We start from the raw sequence: 21,022 nt of genomic DNA on the forward strand, positions 1-21,022 counted from the left end.
GTGGTGGCCTCTTGAGGTCCACACCCCAGCCTGGCAGTGGTTAAGGTAACTAACACGAGTGGGAATGCTATACGTGCCAATTCAGTGCACTCGCTGGATTCCAGGCTCTGTAGGGAACATTGCATATGAAAAGTTCCACGCCATCCCTGCCACTGACACGGGGGCTACTGCATCTCCACTTCACAGAGGAGAAAGTAAGGCACAGAGAGGTTAAGTCATTTGCCCACGCTGGTAGGACACAGCTGGTAGGGGACAGAGCCGGGATCTGAACCCAAGATCCCTGACACTCTAAGCCATAGGCTGCCTGCTTTGATGGAGGACGGCCCCTAACAGGGAAGAGGGGATGGAAGCTAGAGAGGCTGACTCCAACACTGGTTCACATCAACCTGAGGACGAACCTTGAGGTCTCCACTGGTCTACACGGACAGAAGCGCGCCTCAAGACCTGAGCCCTGTGTTAGTCGTGGGATTCCCTACAGATGCTGCTGGGGGTGGCATTCTTTGCACCTTCCTTAATCCATGCAAATTCAACTCCCCAAGCCTGATTTTCAGTCACAACCTTGATCTCTCACCATCTCGAAGGGAAAATGGATAAGGCTTTCTGACACTTTCAATTACAGTGCCAGTGAATTCAACAGACGTGGAGGTTCTCCGGGGATTGGTCTTGCTCTGGAGCCCAGGTGGACTCAGGTGAGACCGTCAGGTCTGCATGGCCTGCAAGACTCTTCCTGTCCCGTCCCATCCTCACTCCTCTTTCACAGGCATTACCCCGCAAAACCTCTTACCCTCCTAATTCCATCTCAGCCCATGTCCTGGAGAACCCGGAGAACACGCCTGCCTCTGACAGCCTGCAGTTGGTGGACCTCCTGCGGTGGCTCTACCACGCGAATGGTTTTTGCCTTTGCTAATGATGCTGGAGGCCCAGCCTGCCTGCTGGTCACGTAGGGGCCTAGGGAAGCCCAGCCAGGCACAGGGTGGAAGGAGAGGACAAGGGCAACTGCTCTAAGGCCCCAAGTATGCATGCTTTTCCCTTGAAGCAGCTCATCTGTCCTAGGGGAACCCAGCATACCTGGAGACGGGCAGAAAGAGACACCGGTTCTGTCTGGATCCTAGGCCCTGAAACAGAGACTGGCTGCTGTCCTGAACTGCCCAGCCTTCGGGTGCTGCCAGCTATAGCGCCTTTCCCCATCTCCCCCCAGCCCAGGCACACCAGATGTGCGAGATTCAATGTGCCATATGCAAGACCTTGGTGATGTCCTCAGAAGGGCACCTGTCACTCACTAGGCCCTGGGAAGGGGAAACTGACACAGGATGGGCTCCACTGCTGGAAAAGGAAGAGGTCACTTCACTTCCCTAAGCATCCGTAAAATGAGCCTAAGGTCTGTGGGTGGCAAGCCAGCCAGGTGCCGAGGCAAGAGACCGAGGGCACGAGCTGTTCCAGTGTAATAAAATATATAAGATAACAAGAGTTACACTAGATATGGGCCCACAGACCCTGTAGGGCTGGCCCCTACAAAGGTCTCTACCTCCCAGACCTAAAATCAGATTCGGCAGCCCCCTGCCTTGCACTGCAAACAGTGCTCCTTCCCGCAAGTCCATTGAACTTGACACTGGTCCCATCTCTTCCTTGCCAGAATGGGAACAAGAACCAGGGCCTGTGCAGCACCCACACTGTGCCTGGCCCTGCCGGGAGCATGTCGTATATTTAATCTGTTTCATCTTCACGATGGCCCTGCAAGAGGTGGGGAGGATCCTGCGAAGGAGGCGTGTGCCCCCGGCCTCCCTCCAGAGGAAGTGCCCGTGTGAGGACAGCTGGTGGCCTGCAGACTGCTGAGCCCTCTCGGCTTTCTAGAGAATCTGTAAACAACAACTGAATTTTCTTTGATGGCCCTCCTTAGCCTCTCAAGGACAGAATGGCCAGAGAACCCTTCCACAAGCACCAGCTCCCCAGATTTGCAAATGAGCCACTGCTGCTGATCTCCTGCGGCTTCTCCCTCCCCACCTCTGCATTTGTCCCTTGCCTCTGGCCACTATCTGATTCCCAAACAGGTGAGCAAACAGCGGCTATGTAAAAACAAACAAACAAAACAAAACCCCCCCCCCAAAAAAAAAAACAAACCCAATAGCTTTTAGGAAGCAGTCACTCCCTAGTGCAATATCACCACCCCATTCGAGGGAAACTGAGGTGTGGTGGGTTCGAACGACAGGGCCAGGACCAGGTAGCTGGCCGTGACACGCTGCCCTTGCATCGTGCTGATCTCCGAGCCCCCGCCCCTCACACCATGGTGTCCGGTCCCCGACCCCCTCCCTAGGGCAAGGGGGCTGCGTCCTGGCCTCTGCGCTGTGCCAGTCCCTTATCCTGGTCCCACACTGGCCTCCCAGGTCTAATTCTCCCTCACAATCCATCAGCACCCTTGCGAGACAAAACTGCCCCGATTTCAGAAAACTGGCAAGTTACCTTATTAAGCAACGGCTCACCGGCCCAGACACTCCTGGGCCCCCACAGGGACTCACGTCCAGCCCATGGTGGTGGGCTCCCAAGGGTCCCTGGCTGGGCCTCACCTCCCAGCCATTGCCACACAGGTTTTCTCCTCTCAGCCTATTCCTTTCCCTAGACCTGCCTCCTCCAGGAAGCCACCCGGACTGCTCCCGTTTATCTGTGTCATCCCAGGAAGGCTTGTCCGGAGCCAACCCCAGGGTCTTCGGGACCAGTCCGTTGCTGCCCTATGGGCAGCAGCTCTCCAGGCTGGTGGCCAGGCCTCCTTCTACAGAGACTTTTGTGCACTTACTGGAGACCTCCTGATCAGATGGAAGCGAAGGAGCCAGGTTCCAGGTGAGGGCCTAGCTCCAATCTTGGGCACCGCCCCTGCCATCATAGTGAGGGTCACCAACTACTCCCACCGGAAACCCCTGGGCTGCTTGTTGAAAACACAGATTCCTGGGCCCCACCCTGGACCTAGAGCATCAGACTGTCTAGGTGGACCCAGGAATCTGCATTTAACCAACTTCCCGACATCCTAAGACATGGTGACGTTTGCCACCAACTGTCCTTTACGGAGTTCTTTCTAGCTTTCTACTGAGAACTAGACACTTGCAGCGTCAGTTCACAACACACTTGCCAGGGAGGTTCACAGCCAAAGACAGGGTCAGGAGGGGAAAGACAAGCGCTCTGCCCCTCAAGGGTTCTGTCGGATTTGAGACAAGGATTGCACTGTTGTCAGAGATGCAGAGGGGAGAGGAGATAGGCCAGGGCAGTGTGCTCTTCAAGGAAGTAACGCCCCAGCTGGGTGCTGAAGTGTGTATAGGGGTTTTCCAGGGAGATAGGGGTCAGGGGAATAGCATGAGTCTTCATTTTAAAGATGGAGCAGTGAAAAAGCCACACAAGACGGGGGTGGGATGACGTCTTTGGGGGTAAGTGGGATGACGTCTTTCTTTGGGGGGTAGGTGGGATGATATATTTGGGGGTAGGTGGGATGACGTCTTTCTTTGGGGGTAGGTGGGATGATATATTTGGGGGTAAGTGGGATGACCTCTTTGGGGTAGGTGGATGATATGTTTCTTTGGGGGTATGTGGGATGACATTTTTGGGGGTAGGGGGGATGACGTCTCTTTTGGGGGTAGGTGGGATGACATCTTTCTTTGGGGGGTAGGTGGGATGACCTCTTTGGGGGGTAGGTGGATGACCTCTTTCTTTAGGGGTAGGTGGGACGACCTCTTTGAAGGTTGAGAACCAACTGACTGTAGCTGGGAGACGGAGTGGACCCTCGGAGGGCAGCAGGCTGCAAGCTTTCCATGCACCTGCAAACAACCACCTGGGTTGGGTCTGAGTCCCTGGTCCTCAGAGAAGACATGCCATGGTGCTGAGTGGTACCAATTTAGAGGCACAGAGATGGGGGCTGGGCTGAGCCCTGTGGTCCACTCCCATCTCTCCGGTCTCACTGGTGGCTGAACAAGGTGCTGTGGGATCTTGGGCCTCACCAGTGTGAGTGGGCAACCCCTGGCGGCTGGCATGACCAACACCCAACCCATCCTGGATTCCGGGTGGGGGCCGCTCTGTGCCCTGGGTGGAGGGCAGGCCTGCCCGGGACAGGGCTCTTTGCCGGCCCCACACTGCCATCTGCCTGCCGGCCTCAGAACTACAGCCCAGTGCCAGGCTCAGCCCTGTTGGGATGCTATTAGAGCCCGGTGCACAGGTGAGAAACCAAGGCCCAGAGGGCACCGAAGCGTCCCCAGGTTCACATAGATCGCAGTCACCAAGCTGGAATCCAGGTCCTGCATAGACCCAAGGCTTCAGCTTATTTTTACCCTGGGCACAGTAATCACGGTGGGACACTGAGAGCCAGTGAGGCTGGGCAGAGCCCCTGAGGATGCCCCTCCTCCCCGGTCCCCACTCCAGGGGAGGCAGGACTCTGGGCAAGCCTGGGCCCTGGAGGCTTTTGGTCCCCTGGGAAGGTTGGGGTAGGAGGTGACAATTTCTGCTTCTAGTGGACTGTGGCTCTCCCCTCCATTGCCCCCCAGTCCTGCGGGGCTGGTATCTGCAGTGCTGGATGTGAGGCTGCTCAGACCCCAGCACAGGGCCAGGGACTCCCAGCTTCAGCCATCCTTGCTGGCAAATCCCCACCAGAGTCCCCAAGGCTGGGTCCCATCTGTGTCAGCACCACCTCTTTGTCCCTGCTCGCCAGTAGCTGGGCCAGGGTCGGCCCTCTTTGAGGATTTGGGACTGCCTGCTTCTGGGTGAATTGAGGTCAGCACCCCAGACTGCCTGGGCCTGAAGGCTGAGGGATGAGGACAGGCAGAATTCCAGGACCCTGGGACCCCCACGCTTAGCATGACTCAGATGTACTTCTGAAGGAAGAGCAAAAAGAGAATGCCCTGCTTTGCAGGTTATCTTGTGCCCATGAGGGGCAGAGGGCCCACCTCCCACCCGCTTTGCACTCCCAAAGGTTTTAGGGGCCTGGGAAGCTGGCGCCATCGCAGGAACCCACCCAGCAGAAGGACTCAGCTTTCGCAGGGCAGGCGTTTCCTGGCTGCCAACTCTCCACACGTCTGGTGGGTCTTGGGTGGAGTGGGACACAAACTGGGGGTCTTCACTCTACAGTGGCTCCAGGAATGCCATTGAGGCAGAGCTGACCTCATGGCTCTGCCAAGTGGAAAGGTTCTCTGACCTCTGCTCTAGGATGGGGGCAGGCCTCAGAGGCCGCACTCAGGCCAGCGCTGTCCCCATGGGCTTGGGGACATAGAATGGCTAAGAGGTTGTGATGGGGCTGTCCAGATGGAAGCCCTACTGGGAGGCTTCAAGCCACTCCGGACCAGCAGGGGCAGCTGCAGGGCAAGGGTGGGCTTCCTTCCTCTAGGGAAGCAGGCAGTGGCTCCACAGGGGGCCCCAGTGCACTCCCCATGCCAGGGCTCCTGTAGCTACACCTGGGGGCCAGTGGGCAAATGAAGTCTCTTCCAGCTCAGCCACCCCATCTGGCTCCGGGGACTGACACTGCACACGGGACCAGGCACCAGCTGGGGTGTCAGGCTTTGGGGAGGTGTAGAGGGACAGCCGTGCTGTTGTGGCAGCATCGGGAAAGGGCAGGAAAATGAAGGGGAGGGCCAGGTCACTGGCACTGAGGGACAAGGCCAAGGGTGACCGGGTCAATAGCAAAGAACTGTGGCCATTCCCACGTTCCACTCTGCTCCAGAAGGGATGCTGCAGGCACAAGACAGGGCACACCCAAGATGTGGTACAAATGAACTCAAGAGGCAACTGAACGAGCTGGCAGGGGCTGCTCTCTCCCCTGCCTGTATTCAAATCACACCGGGACATCCCCATCATGATCTCCGTGGGCAGGGATGACATTAAAAGACTCCACTTAGGATGTGATGGCCATTCTGGACTCCACAGGTGTGAATATTAGATACCTTCACTATGGGAGTGAATACCCAACACCCTCACCTTGTGTATATTTGATACTCTTGCCATGAGTGTGAACATCTGACACCCTCACCATGGGTGTGACTACTTGACACCCTCGCCATGGTGTGAATACCTGACACATGAGTGTGACTACCTGGCATCCTCTCACCATAAGTGTGAACATCTGACACCCTCACCATGGTGTGAACACCCGACACCATGAGTGTAAACATGATACCCTCACCATGGTGTGAACACCCGACACCATGGTGTGAATATCTGACACCCTCACCATGGTATGAATACCTAATGCCATGAATATGAACATCTGACACCATGGGTGTGACTACTTGACACCCTCAGCATGGTGTGAATACATGATACATGGGTGTGAATACCTGACACCCCCTCACCATGTGTGAACGACACCCTGACCACCGTGTGAATGCCTGACACATGCGTGTGAACCCATGTGAACATCTGACACTCAACATGGGTGTGAACACGATACCTTCACCACAGATGTGACTATTTGATGCCCTCATGGTGATGTCCTTACCAAGGGTATAAATATTCAACTCACAAAAGGATCCACTTCCTGGTGCCTCAGAGGGATGTGGCCTTAGCCCTTCAGGGGTATACTTCCACTGTCCTCTAAACCCCAGCTGCCTGCCCTATTGGCTGCCCAGTGTGAGGCAGAGAAGAAACCTTTGTAACTGGAGTATAATTCGCTTTTTAATTAGAACGACGTGTGTAAATGACAGAATACCACCACCCTGTGCAGATGGCGGCCACAGAATACGCATCGAATTCCTTCTGCCCAAGGAAGGGAGGGAGGGAGGACACAGCGGGGCGTGAGCCAGCAGTCCCCGCCCCCTTGGTCCTGCGAGTGATGGGGTCACCGACTGTCGGCCTGCACACGCCTCTTGAACGGTAAGCAGAGATCAAAAGCACAGCAGCAGTAATACTGGGTAAGTCCTTCCTTGCGTAAAACATCTGAATTAATTCATTGAAGGTATCAAAAATATACCCTGTAAACCAATACATCATTTACATCTGCCTTTCCTTCCCACCGCTGCGGCAACGATGTGTGAAAAAAACAGTCCAGTCCTCGGAGCATCCGTTCGCCCCAGGCCGCACCTGGCCCTTTTGTCCGCCCACCTGGCCTAACTTGGTTTCCAGCAATCTCGTTGGCTGGGGCAGCCTGTGGGGACCGGAACGAGCGCACTGGGGGCTGGACAGGGCCTGCGTCCGTCTGTCCAGAGCGCTAAGCGGGATGGGAGGCGGAGGGAGGGCGCGGGGGCTGCGAGCTCAGTTTAGACTTTGGTTCCAAATGCATTTGGGGGAGGCAGTGGCGTGGAGGTGCGTGGTCGTCCTGCTTTGGGTCCCTGGCCGCCCCGGCCGCCTGCGTGTGGCTGCCACACGCCTGCCGTGCCCCCTCCCCGGCCCCTTCCCCTCCCTTCCCGAGCACCAGGTAAACATCCCCTGAGTAAGGTCTGCACAGGGCCAGCCCGGGGCGGGAGTCTTAGTTAAGGCTTTAGACAGGCAAGGATGCCGGCTCTGGACGGACGGATGGATGGAGGCGCAGGCGTACTCAGGGGCTCCTTCCTCGGTAGGGGGAGTCGGCACCCGCCCTGCTCCTGCCGGGCTGTTCCTGTGGCTCGCTGGGACCCGACACTGCCCCCCTCCCCCGTTCTGAGTCACTCGCTGTCGGACAGTGTCTCGTACTGCGAGCAGAGCAGTGGCTTGGGCTCCTCGTCCCAGGCGTGGTGGGGGCCAGCGAGGGGCCCGCTGCCCGCGGGGAGGCCCGGTGGGGGTGGGGAAGCCATGACACCCGCCTGCAGCCGCATGATCAGGGGATTGTAGGGGAATGGCGTGGAACCTGTGGGAAGAAGCAAAAGATGCCCAGGAGGCCTCTGTGAGCCCGGCAGGCCCTGCCAGCGGCCTGCCCACCACACTGGGAACAAAGGCCTTAGCGGTTCTGTCCAACAGCCCTCCCAGCCCTTTCTAATTGCGAACAGCTCTCAGAACCATCTGCCTCTCTTCACCGGTTCCACTTCCATCCCCGTTCACACCCTGCTGTCTTTTGCCTGGACTATAGTAGCCTCTTCACCATCCCTCTGGTCTGTTCTCCCAGGCGCCTTCTGACCCTGTTAGATCAGCATTTCCTTTCCGAAAGCCCTCCATGGCTCCTCACTACCCATCAAAGGAAGTCCAGGCTCCCCTGTGTGGCCCACCAGGCCCATGTGATCTGACCCCAGCCACACCCTTTTCCTCTGGTGCCCCTGGAGGAAGCATCCTGACTGTTCGTGAGCCAGGCTCAGCTGCCCAGGCCCCTGGACGGCATTTCCACAGAACAGGCCTGTGTCTGAGCTCTGCACGCAGCAGGCGTTCGGCATTCAGTGCCCTGTCCCCACCTGGTGCCCACCTGCTGACGAGGGCCGGTCCTCCCACACACGGTTGGTGAGCGGCGTCCGGCGGTTGCAGTCTCCCTCTGAGTGCACTGAGGAGACGGAGGGTGGCCGGTCCCCGGACGCCAGGCCCGGGGCCGGGGACTTGGCTTTTCGGCTGCTGGGTCTGCCAGAGACCTTGGCCTTCCCGCCGCCGCCTGCAGGGGGACAAGATGGGAAGGGGCTGTTGGGCAGTGAAGACAGCACTGACACTGTGGTGGGGCCACAGGGGCGGGGTGAGGTCCTGCCATGGGCCCTCCAAAGAGGGAGAGCAGCGATGTAAACCCCTCCTCCCTGCTGCCCACCCCAGCTGGGAAGCCAGGGTTGACCAGATGGCCAGCCATGAGCCTGGAGGGTGGAGATCAGTTTCTGCAGGGTGGGGGGAGGTGGCTAAACTATCTGCTATTTGCAATAGCCCCCTGGGCTGTCCTGCAGCGACCCCAGCCCCAGGGGCTGGAACCCTAACCATGAAGCCTGGGCTTCCGGTTTGACTCTGAGCGTGGCCCCAGGACCATGCCTTAAGGCTAGGCAAGCTCCAGGCCCTGTGCAGAGAAGTCAGGACCCCTGAGGCCAGGCCTGACCCCCAGGGAGACTCCAGAAGCTTCTTGGGGCTTCAGTGTCCAGGTTGGACAACTGCAACTCTCCCCTCAGCTCCCCGCTCCGATACAGAGGGTATTGACGGGGACCCAGGCAGATGGGGGGCCGACCCCTAAGGCTCCCTGACTCCCGGGGCTGACACAGACCCTGGGCTCCTCCCCACCAGGCTAAGGGGCAGCTGTGGACACACAGTGGGCCTGGCAGATGCTGGGCACAGGCCTGGCTGCCATCTCCCTGTCCACGCAGTGTGGGTGGGCCTTCACTCCAGCCTGGTCTCCCCCAGGGAGACAGACGGGCCAGGAGGCTGGTTCCCTGCAGGGAGGAAGGCAGCAGGACTAGGGGGCAGACGGCAGTGTGAGTGTCCGAGGGAGGCGGCAGCACTTCGGGCCTAGTGGTCAGGAGGGCCGGGGCTGGGCGGGGGGCAGAGGGTGCAGACACTTGGGGGGTGTCAGCCCAGCTTCAGATTAGCAAACTCCAGAACAAGGTCAAACACGCACAAAAATAAAGTCACAAGCTCCAAAGCTTGAGGAAGGGGTTGTCAGAGGAGCGCGGAGGAGCGAGGATTAATCACACCGGGGGTGGGGACAGACGGGGGCGGGGTGGAGGTGGCCTGCAGACCTGGCGAGGTGAGTGTGTGGTCACTCCGTCCGTCAGCAGCGGTTATGGGCATAGCAGCGGGCAGGCTGGCACTGGCATTCAGAGGGTTAAAAGCATTGGCGCTGAGCGGCGGGGACTCTTCCCACTGGTCATATTTACCCATGAGTGCCTTTCTAATTATGGCTTCCAGCCCCATGTTGGTGCTGGCATGCTCCTGCACCGCCTGGCTTCTATAGGTCATAAGGCCTGGGAGAGAGAGACAGACAGACAGACAGACACATGGGGGCCGGGGAGGGGGAGCCAGAGGGACGACAGAGAGAGAAGGGAGAGAGAGGGGAGGGGGAGGAGGAGGAGGAGAGAGAAATACACAGTGAGCACATTTTGGCAAAGCAACATATTTATTTCCCTATCCCTCCCCACCCTTTTTTTCCTGCTGGGTGGTGATAAAAGGGGAGAGGCTGGTTCCTTCTACCTGGGGCCCCGGAAGCTCTTGGGCACTGCCAGGGAGGTGGGGTGGGGGAGGTCAGATGCCCCCGCCAGCCCCTATCCTCATTCCTGTTCTGTCCTCTGGGAAATCACAAGCCCTGTCTGCACCTCCAATCCTAGCTGGGCTGTTTTTTTTTTTTTTTTTTTTCATAATCCCAAGTGGCCTTAATGGAGAGGGTGGGAGATGGGAGGGCTGCCCTGTTTGGGGAACAGGCTGCTAGAAAATTGGGTCAAGCCAGAGCTGGGGGCTGGCGGGGGGCTGGGGAAGGAACTGAGAGAGAGAAGGTGACCAGATGGTCCTCCCACTGCCCCACCTCCACCTGTGTGACCTGGGATGTGCAGCCCCTGCCTCCCCCGCAAGCTCAGCCTACTCTCCTCCCTCCGCCTCTCCCCACCCAGGAGCCACGAGGAGAAAGAGGTGCAGAGACGGATGCTGAGGGCGGGGTTGTAGCCATGCAGTTACGGTGCGTGCAGGGGACAGGGCAGAGGTAGACACAATCACGGGACCAGCCCTGGTCCGGTCCCAGCTGGCCCAGCCACCCAGTCCCAAGGACAAAGTGGTCGAATCAACAAACCGGTCCCAAGAGGATGCTTCCAGAACATCCCCTGACAATTGTGGGAAACCTCCTTTTCTGTGAACCAGATTTCCTTTCCCTTCTTTCTTTCTTGTGAACCATGTGGAGGTGGGGGACCTTTACAAACCCCCTATGGGTGCTGTCTTTTCAGAATTTTTGTGAATCCAAACCAGACTTTGCTTTCCAAAGCCCCCAGTGAACCCCCATCCCACGCTGCCTACCACGGGGCAGGAGGTTCACGGAGTTTTAAACTTCTGCTCTGAATGAATTTTATGAATACAAAGTGGTCAGATCGTCTTTCTGACCACCTGCTCCTTTGTAAACTAAACTGAGGCTTCCATGAGGTTGCAGGTGACGCAGATGCTTTGAAAATCACGTTTCTGTAGCAACTGCTGGCTGCCTGCGTTTTCTTTTCCCTTTTGGTTTCAAATGCGTTTGTAGCCAGGGATGCTCACACCTCTTCTGCTGTCTTGGCCACATTTCTGCAGCACTTTAAAAAAACAGCCATGTGCATGAAGAAAAAGTAACATTTCCAACAGGGGTGAGTGCTGAAATCACAGCAGCGCGACCAGGTCTTCTACCCAAGGCCACGAGTCCATGACCTGACGGAGCTGGCTCCAGGCTTAACAATCTCCATTTATAAAGGCGAAGTCTGACACAGGCTGAGTGGCAAAGACTGGCGCCTGGAAAATTTCTTCTTGTGGATGAAAACTGCATAAAAAGAAAAAATCAGGCCGGGTGCGGCTGCTCACGCCTGTAATCCTAGCACTTTGGGAGGCCAGTGTACGTGGGTCATCTGACGTCAGGAGTTCGGGATCAGTCTGGCCAACATGATGAAACTCCGTCTCTACTAAAAATACAAAAATTAGCCAGGTGTAGTGGCGGGTGTCTGTAATCCTGCTACTTGGGAGGCTGAGGTGGAAGAATTGCTTGAACCTGGGAGGCAGAGGCTGCAGTGAGCTGAGATTGCACCACTGCACTCCAGCCTGGGTAACAGAGCAAGACTCTGTTTTAAAAAAAAAAAAAAAAACAAAAAAACAATTCAGTTGAAGTGGGAGGATCCTCAGCTTGAGGACAGGAGTTCAAGACTAGCCTGGGTAACAGATCGAGAGCCCGTCTCTACAAAAAAGTTAAAAAAGTATTTGGGTGCAGTGGCGTGTGCCTGTAGTCCCAGCTGCTCAGGAGGCTGAGATAGGAGGATCATCTAAGCCTGGGAGGCAGAGGCTGCAGTGAGCCATGATCACAACACTGCACTCTGGCCTGGGTGACAGAGAAAGACCGTGTCTTAAAAAAATAAATACAAAGCATTTATATACAAGTGTTAGCATAAATCTTCATTGTACCATGCCATGAATTTGTACATACAGATATACCTGCGTGTCTAGCACCTACTTCAAGATTTAGAACATCCCAGGAACATTCATTTCTAACCTTCTTGTTGTTTCGACCAAATTGTCTTCTTCCCATTGCCTGAGGCTTGGCAAAGCCCCTGGTGTCTAGTCACTGGGCGGGTGGAGGTGTCCTAGTTGGGACTCCCATTTAGAGGACTTGATGACTCCTGATACTATCTGAATGACTATCCTTTGCTCACCATTCCCAGGGCTCAAGGCCCGGGAATGTCCCCTGGGGAAGATCAGCAAACCTCTCAGACCTCCATCCCGGCCTCAGCTTCCACCAAAGGACCAGAGGATAACCAGGCACCCACAAAGAGGCAGCTGACCCCGAAACTGCCTCAGCCCCACTGCGCCAGGCCTGCCCATGCGGAGTGGCCCCCGGAGGCCACACCGCAGACTCACCACCAAGGAAATACACAATGGGGCCCTCCTAGAGGATGGGGCTCCAACCCTAAGGGACCCCTAAGTCCAAAAGATCATAGAAGTCTTAAGTTTCAGCTTAAAAGTGCATGTCAGTTTTATACCTATCTCTGCCACACACCTGCATTTGAACTTGAAAAAAAAAGTAAGGCCTCCCAGTTCCCTGGCTGGAATTAAGGAATGAAGCTCTGGCTGTAACAAATGCCCGGGTGAACTCGGAGGCTTGTGCTCTGAGCTCAGGCCCACTCCTTGTCCAGACACGCACATCTCCAGCTGAGACTGGTGAAGAAGCAAGGTGAGTCTCCAGCTGGTGAGGATGCAGCTGATACTTACTCACCACCCGAGAGGATCCTAACTCCAGAGACTCCCTGCACAGCGAGGGCCCTTTCTACAAGGGGAACAAGCCTCGCCTGCCTGTTGTGTGACTGAATCCTGCTGTGCGGTTAGTTCATCCCAGAATGAGGGGGTGCACTTGGACTAGCGAAGGCTCCTCGTCCCTTAATGACAGCTGGAGCAGGGGTGGGGAGAGAGCGCCGGGGACCTGGGCGGCCATATGGCAAGGGCTGGATGGGTTACCTGTTCCGGTGATGGCGGGCATATTGAAGATCTCCGTCCCAGGCTGGCCGATATCTGGAAGCGGGTGACAGAATGGGTGAGGCCCCCAGGTCTCTGGGAATCACCTGCCCTACCAGTCCTGTGTGGTCCAGGCCAGGTGTGCCGGCATCACCTGGGGAATCTTGTTCATCGCAGGTTCTGATGCAGCAGGCCTGGGACAGGGCCAAGGGTCTGCATTTCTTTCTTTTTTTTTTTTTTTTTGAGATAGAGTCTCGCTCTGTCACCGAGGCTGGAGTGCAGTGGTGCAATCTTGGCTCACCACAACCTCCGCCTCCCAGGTTCAAGTGATTCTCCTGCCTCAGCCTCCTGATAAGCTGGTGTTACAGACACCCACCACCACACCTGGCTAATTTTTGTATTTTTAGTAGAGACAGGGTTTCACCATGTTGGTCAGGCTGGTCTCGAACTCCTGACCTCAGATGATCCACCTGCCTCGATCTCTCAAAGTGCTGGGATTACAGGAGTGAGCCACCACGCCCAGCCAAGGGCCTGCATTTCTAACCAGTACCCTGGGGATGTCAGCGTACCCTGGGGATGCTGATGCTACGGTTCCCTGGACCACACTTACAAGGCCCTGGAGTTACCAGCCTGGGTCAGAGATTTTTTTTTTTTTTTTCTTGAGACAACTTCTTGCTCTGTTGCCCAGGCTGGAGTGCAGTGGTGTGATCATAGCTCGCTGCAGCCTTGACCTCCCAGGCTCAAGCAATCCTCCCATCTCAGCCTCCCCAGTGGCTGGGACTATAGGTGTGTGCCTGGTTTTTAAATTTTTTTATAGAGATGGGGTCTTGCTATGTTGCACAGACTAGTCTTGAACTGCGGGCTTCAAGCAATCCTCCTGCCTCATCCTCCCGAAGTGCTGGGCCTATAGGCATGAGCCACCATGCCCGGCAAGCCAGTGACTATCTGCAAGGTTTCTCCTCCAGCCCCAGGAAGGGAAGAGCATCTGTGATTTGCCCAACTCCCCTGGCAGATGAGGCTTCTTGGGGTCAGGGACTGTGACAGATTCTTTATTTGCCCACCCACTCACATATTCTCTGGTGGATCTGCTAAGTGCCAGGCCCTGTGCTAGGCACTGGGAAGCGGAGTGGGACATTCATACCCAGAAACCACGTCAATGGGTGCAAAGCCACACAGGAGCTGAGTGTGGGAGGCGCCCAGCCCTCATGTGGGAGGGACCCAACCCCTGGTCCCAGTATTCATGCAGGTATTCACTGGACACCTGCTGTGTGCTGGGTGCTATTCTTCTGGGCCAGTAAGCTCCTACGGAAAGCCCAGCAAATCAAGAAACTACCCTAGGGCTCTCCAAATGTGAGGCTAAGGGCCTGGGGGAAGGCGGTCAGCAGGGCTACTTAGTTTTCAAAGGTGCACCATGGGTTTCTGCTACTGGGTGGCTCCAGCGACCCAGGCAGGCCACGCCCCCACCCGTGGCCCCATGCTTCCCCGGGAGCCTGCAGGACCCTTACTGTATTCAGGCTCATTCCGGTTGTGGGTGTTGAGCTTCTTGTTGATCTCTTGCTTCTTGGACTTGACCATGGCGGAGTTGCTCTCGGTCAGCTTGCTGAAGAAGGCTGGCGGCTGGCTGGTGTTGCCTGGAGACTTGGAGCCCATCCTGCTGTGAGGATCAGACACCTCACATCAGTTCACTTGGTGCTGAGCTTGCATGCCTTTGATGACAGGGAACTCACCATCTGAGATGCCTTAGACATTTGGAAGCAAGCTTCACCCATCCCCACGCCTGCATCCCCTGCCTGGTAGAAGATCACGGCTCCTGAAATCTCCTTTGGTTCACCCATCCTGGGGCTAGGGGTGTCTTGGGAGACGCCTGGCTGTGTGGTGGGCTGCCTCTGACCACTTGCTCCAGCCTGACCCTCTCAAGAGAGCCCCAAGGATTGAAACGGGGTTCCGATCATGCCCTTCCCCAAGGCCAGCGGCCCCAGCTTCCTTCTCAGGCCCCACCTCACCCATTGCGCCCAGTCTGGCCCAGCACACCTAGCTCATTATTTCTTAGAGGTTCAACAGGGGCCGGCAACAGGGGCCTGGACCAGCTGAGATCCCAGCCCAAGGCACGGAAAGCTACCACTGAGGTCTCCCCAGGGAGGGTGGGCATGTATTACACCCCCAAGTTGGTGAAACTTCCTTAGCAGGCTCAAGGTCACCCAGCTGAGCCCTGTGCCCTTGTCACTTTCCACACAGCACCACGGTGGACTGGGGCCAAGGATGGGCAAGGAGCTGATACCAGAGCATCTCAGGGGCAGTCCATGTGCCCACAGAAGTACCTGGGCTCTGTCTGCTCCCCATCCCGGTACAGCAGCGGGTACACAGCACTCCGGGAGTGCCCTGGCTCCGTCATGCCCTCCGGTGGGGACACAGGTTCAATACCGTCCTCACCACCACCCAAGACCGACGTCTTGCTTGGCTCTGGAGACCTGGAGGGAGAAAAGGCCCCAGATATGGTCAGAGGTCTCCCTCCTGAGGGGACGCACTCTTCCACTCTAAACCAGGGCCCCGCACACTTTCCTGTACCTGGCCAAATCAGAAACGTTTTAGGTATTTTCGACCACAAGTAATCTCTGGCACGTATTGTTATTATTTTTATTTTTTAAAACAACTCTTTAAAAATGTAAAATCATCGTTTTAGTTCATGAATTGTACAAAAACAGGGCTCAGGCTAGATGTGGCCCATGGGCCATAGTTTACTGACCCCTGCTCTGAATTTTGGTTGTACCCCAGTGCCAGCTACACCACTGTCCCCCAAAGATGTCCTGCTGTCTTGCCATATCTGTCCTCACAAACACATTACCCCCTGCCCCCACCAAAATGCCTCCTTCACCCTGGCGCTCAGGGCCCTCCCCTCTCTTCCTCTTTGGACCCCCAGAGGCCCCAGGGTTCACAAGGGTGGGAGTGTGCGTGAGCATGTGCATGTGTGTGCACTGGCAGGTGTGCGTGTGTGTGTGTGTGTGTGTGTGAGGAGGCTGCTCTGTAATCATACAGCCCTGGATCAAACCCCCTCTGTCACCTACTGACTGTGTCCCTGTGGGCAAGTGAATTCACGTCTCCAGGCCTTAGTTTCTTCATCTGTGAAATGGGGAGAATGCTGCCTGTGTCTCCTGGGGGCTGTGTGTAAAGGGTACACATTGAGTGCCTGGAACCCACTGAGCACAGTGTGTACTTTTATCGGCTATTATTTGTTATGTATCCGCTCTGTGACTTCCCCATCTCCCGGAGCTTCCATTTCTTGCCTGTGCAATGGCACCAGGCGGGCCTCGTATGCAGCTGAGCTCAGACCCAGCTCTGAGGCAGGCAGCTGACGAAGGCCTCCCACCGGCTGCCCAGCAAGAGGCACCCCCACCCCTCGCTCACCTCTTGCCCCCTTCGCTGTTGGGGGAGCCACGGGCCGGGGCACCATGGTCCGGGGGCGGGAGGTAGAGGTCACTGGGTGGGCGGCGGAGGTCCAGGACGGGGCAGCTGGCCCCAGGGAAGGAGTACAGGGGGGCGGGCAGGGGTGCGCTGAGCTGCTGTGGGTGGTGCCGTGTGTAGTCCTGTGTGATGACCTCCTGCAGGCAAGTGGGGGGCCCAGGGTCAGGCAGCACCCTCCTGCCAGAACCTTCTGGGGGTGGGGAGGGGCTACATGGAGCTTGGGGAAGAATCCTGGCTGGGGCCAGCTTCCTGGGCGACTGTGGACCTGCCCGCCACCCTCTGGGCCTCCGCGTCCCCGGGTGCATGGGAGTCGGGCTATGGTCAGTGGTCCCAAGCTGGTAGTTGGCAGATGGCTGATATGACCAGCCCATGACACTGAGAAACCCGGGCCACCAGGAGGGCTTCATTGCCCGTGAGGATGCTGTTGGCTCGCATCGCAGGCTCCACCCATGGATGAGGGGGTGGTGATGGTATGGGTGCTCGGGGCTCTGGGATCTCACCCTCACCCACGCCCTGGATCTCCCAGCCACCCCGCCAGGACAGAGGGGCTGTGGTGTTCCCCATCCCCTCTCCAGGCCTGGTGCCCCCAGGGGCAAAGATGACAAGGTGTGGCAGAGAACGCGTAGTTACACTGATGTGCTGGGCCAGAGTGACCACCCGCTGGTGACCTTTGACCCCCGGGGCAGTCTGGAGCAGCGGGCTGGACGAGGGCTGGCTCTCGGGCAGCGGCCGCAGGTGTGGGAGGTGGGTGGCCTCCCCGCCGAGCTTCACGGGGCCTGCAGGCAGAGCAGAGCTGGTCAGGCGGTGTCTGCTGGCCCCAGGACTGCTGGGCCCAAATCCCAGCCCCGTGCCTTTGAGCCTCATGACCCAGCCGATTCCTTGGTCTTTAGGCACCTCTGTTTTCCCATTTGCATGATGGGGCCGTGAGGGTCCTCATTGTGCAGGGCTTCGGGGGCCTGGGTACTGGGCGGGGCATACCTGGCTGCTTGGGCCGCAGCTCCCCCTCCAGGTGGCTCTTGTCCAGCTCTTCCAGGTGCTTGGGGAGCCCCTTGTCGTGTGTCAGGCTGGGCGAGCTCACAGGGCTGACGGGCTCCACCCCTTCAGGGCTGTAGCTGCTGCCATGGTAACCTAGGGCAGGCGGGGTACAGAGTCAGGCACCAGGCCCAGGGGCTCGGGGTCCGAGGGGCAGGGCTGCCCTCCCAGCTGGCTGGATCCCCGTGGGGTCAAGGGAACGCAAGCTAGGGATGGGGTTTGGGCACCCAAAGAGAGTAAGGCAGAGAGGGGTGTTGGGGAGAGAGAGGGAGGCCAAGGGAGAGGTGGAGAGAGAGACAGAGACAGAGGGAGATGGAGCCACAGAGAGAGATGAGGCCAGAAGGGACAGAGATGGGCTCAGGTGGTGGAGGCGGGACAGGGGCAGTGTGGGTCTCTGGGGGAAGGAGTGTGTGGGGCAGAGTGAGAAGTAGGGGTGTGGCTGGGAGTGACCCTGGGTCCCCGGGCCCCGCCTGGGCTATATAGCCTTGGCCATTCCAGTCCAACAGAGAGGAGCCATGAACTAGGGCCAAGGCAGGGGGCCAGATGCAGGGGGCTTCCCCTTTTCTGGGGTACATGGGCGGGGGACAGGGCAGGATGCAAGAGCTGGGCCCAGCTCCTCCTCGACAGTGCAGGCCCCCGCCCCGCCTCAGCTTCTCCCTGCACCGCCTGCCTCCACTTCCCCCTAGTCCAACTGCATCCAGGCAGCCGGCAGATGGGGGCATAGGCCCGAGTCCCCCCGCAGCCCCATCCCTGCTCCCCAGACACAGGCGCAAAGTGGGAGATGGGGGCGCAGTCGAAGTCAGAATCACAGATCCATTCATTAAAGGAAAAAAAAAGCAAAAATCCAAAAAAAAAAAAAAAAAACCATGGTAAAATGATGTGCGCAAATGATGAGCGCCCCCAAACCAGAGGGGCGGGCGTGGCCGGAGTAGTCGTCAGCACGTGCAAACCGGCGAGGACGGACGGGCTTCAAAACAAAATACCGAAACCAACAACGAAAAAAACGGGGGCCAAAGTAAAAAGCAGAGATCTGAAAATATCTTTGGACCACGAGACGGGGTGGGTGCGGGCCGGAAGTCTTACCATCGCGAGGGGAGCCGTTGGCCAGCACACCTCCTTCTCGCGCCCCTTTATCGTGAGCAATTTGACGCATGATAATCGCGTCTATGAAGGTAGCCGCTGTCAGGGTGGTCTTACCCAGAGAACGGAGTTCCAGTTCCTGGATGGAAAAGGGTTTACTTTGAGTCTTTTCCCGGTGCGGGTCCGAGGCCGAGGCGGGCGGCGCCGGCGGGTCCGGGCTGGCGTGATGGGGTGCGAGGTTCTTCGCAGGGGTGCGGGCGATGGTGGCGTGGCCAGAGACGGGGGGTGCTAGGGGCCGGGGCTCCGAGCCCTTGCTGGGGGAGGAGGCGGGCTCCAGCCCGGAGCGGGCTGGGGGCTTGGCGAGGAAGGCATGGCCGGTGTCTGCTCGGGGCCGCTCTGGCCGGGCGACCCGGGGAGCCTCCTTGGGCAGCAAGACGGGCTCCATGAGGGTAGGGTAGACCCCATCGAGGGTGCCGCCCAGTGGGCAATGGGTGGCGGGTGGGAATGTGGCAGCCGGGCGAACGGGTGAGGAGGTGGAGGTGGACCTGGGGGAAGAAAGAAGACAGTCAGGCAGTCATGGGAGCTGCCCCTTCCTTCACCACCCTGGGTGAGTCCCCATTGCCCTGGAATAAATCCACATTCCCTGCTGCTCCCAGGGTGAACCTGCCTTCCTGACTGTAACCTGCCAGACTCTATGTGGTATGGTTTGACCTCTCCCACTCATTCATTCATTCACTCCTTGCATCATTCCAAAACTTCTGATTAAGCAGCTACTAGGTGCCAGGCACTGTTCTAGACACTGTGAATACAGCGGTCATAAAATGGATGCAAGCATCTTACCATCTAATTCAAAAGACAGTGAACACGTTAACAGACATCCCAAGCCCTCAGAGCCTGGTAACTGTGTGGAAGCAGTCAGTGAGGTGCCAGGAGAGAAGGGCAAGGAAGCTGAGGCAAGGCTAGGAGGTCTCCAGGGAGGGGGCACATGAGGGAGCTGGGCCTGCTCAGGATACCGGAGGAGCTAAAAAAGCCACGTGAGGAGCAGGAGAGCAAGGGCAAGGACCCCGGGGGGCAGCCAGGGTGGATGCTGAGAACAGGGAAAGCTACTGCTCCCAGCTCTGTGAGTGAGAAGCTGGGGCACAGCTGCCCCTGCACAGGGCTGGGGCTGGAACAGGAGCCAGCTGCTCCACCCACGCGGCCTTCCTGGAGCCCTGTGTTTCCATGGGGGGGCGCCCCCATCTCTCGCTAACTCTAACTCCCAGGGCCTCATTCATGAGCGGGCAGTGGGCAGGTGCATCCCACAGAGCCTGTGTGCAGAACCCTGCTCTCCACAGCCGGGGGTTAGTGCTTCATGCACCTGCTGGGTCTCTGAGTCAGGGGTGACAAAGTCACCACTGCTTTTGGGAAATGATAGCATTTTTCATTTTCATTGGAATCATGATTGGGGGGGTATGACTTCAGCCACCCAAGCGGAAGTTGGGGCATGGGTACTTTTTGAATGAAAATTCATTTTGGAGAAGTAAGTTGCCTCTAAATAGGTCCTGGACGCTGGGTGCAGTGGGTCACGCCTGTAATCCCGGCACTCTGGGAGGCTGAGGCAGGCAGATCACTTGAGGTCAGGAGTTTGAGACCAGTCTGGCCAACATAGTGAAACTGCATTTCTACTAAAAAATACAAAAAACTAGCCAGGCGAGGTGGCAGGCGCCTGTAGACCCAGCTACTCAGGAGGCTGAGGCAGGAGAACGGTGTAAACCTGGGAGGCGGAGTTTGCAGTGAGCTGAGATCCGGCCACTGCACTCCAGCCTGGGCGATAGAGCGAGACTCCGTCTCAAAAAAAAAAAAAAAAAATTAGCTGGGCATGGTGGCTGGTGCCTGTAATCCCGGCTACTTGGGAGGCTGAGGCAGGACAATCGCTTGAACTCGGGAGGCGGAGGTTGCAGTGAGCAGAGATCATACCACTGCACTCCAGCCTGGGCGACGGAGTACAACTCCATCTCAAAAACAAAAACAAACAAACAAACAAACAAAAGTCCTGGGCAGGGAAGGGTGTTAAGGAGCGACCCCACTCCACTGGTGAAGCAGCTCTGACCACAGTCTCTGGAGTGTGTGTCACCAGAGGGCACTCAGGGGCCTCTCCCATCTCAGAGAAACTTGGGACTTTGTCCAGGCAAGAGGGACACCTCTTTTCCTTGCTGGCCTTGCTAAATGTGGGGGACCAGGAAAGTCTTTCCTCACAGCCCCCATTCAGTCTCTCCCTCTCCACAGATCCTATTTTCAAATAGAATACTCATCCCACCTACTCATCCCACCGCCCAACCCATCATCCATCCACCTGAGCCTCCAACCACTCATGCCCCCAATTACTCATCCAACCATCCACCCATCCATCCACCCACCCAGCTAATCCAGCTATCTATACTCTCACCCACCCACCTACCTCCCTCATCCAACCACCCAC

The 21,022-nt window shown here is 57.4% G+C and overlaps 1 protein-coding gene across 26 annotated transcripts in view; it reads right to left on the reverse strand.

Moving 5' to 3' along the window:
- Nucleotides 1-6,618: 6,618 nt before the first annotated feature.
- NCOR2 (nuclear receptor corepressor 2) overlaps nt 6,619-21,022 on the reverse strand; it is a 240,904-nt gene continuing 226,500 nt past the window's right edge. For 14 of the 26 annotated variants that reach the window (XM_026457393.1, XM_026457404.1, XM_026457401.1 and 11 more), the window contains 10 exons: nt 18,568-19,109; nt 17,431-17,580; nt 17,083-17,228; nt 16,396-16,589; nt 15,312-15,461; nt 14,499-14,647; nt 12,997-13,050; nt 9,567-9,791; nt 8,330-8,509; nt 6,619-7,783 (listed from right to left, as the gene is read on the reverse strand). In XM_026457393.1, coding sequence (XP_026313178.1) covers nt 7,602-7,783; nt 8,330-8,509; nt 9,567-9,791; nt 12,997-13,050; nt 14,499-14,647; nt 15,312-15,461; nt 16,396-16,589; nt 17,083-17,228; nt 17,431-17,580; nt 18,568-19,109 — 1,972 coding nt within the window. In that variant the 3' untranslated portion in view covers nt 6,619-7,601. The remainder of the gene's footprint in view (nt 7,784-8,329; nt 8,510-9,566; nt 9,792-12,996; nt 13,051-14,498; nt 14,648-15,311; nt 15,462-16,395; nt 16,590-17,082; nt 17,229-17,430; nt 17,581-18,567; nt 19,110-21,022) is intronic. The other 12 variants (XM_026457416.1, XM_026457406.1, XM_026457409.1 and 9 more) reach the window with 10 other exon arrangements.

This window comes from Piliocolobus tephrosceles, chromosome 10, assembly GCF_002776525.5.
Source record: "Piliocolobus tephrosceles isolate RC106 chromosome 10, ASM277652v3, whole genome shotgun sequence".
NCBI classification, from domain to species: domain Eukaryota; kingdom Metazoa; phylum Chordata; class Mammalia; order Primates; family Cercopithecidae; genus Piliocolobus; species Piliocolobus tephrosceles.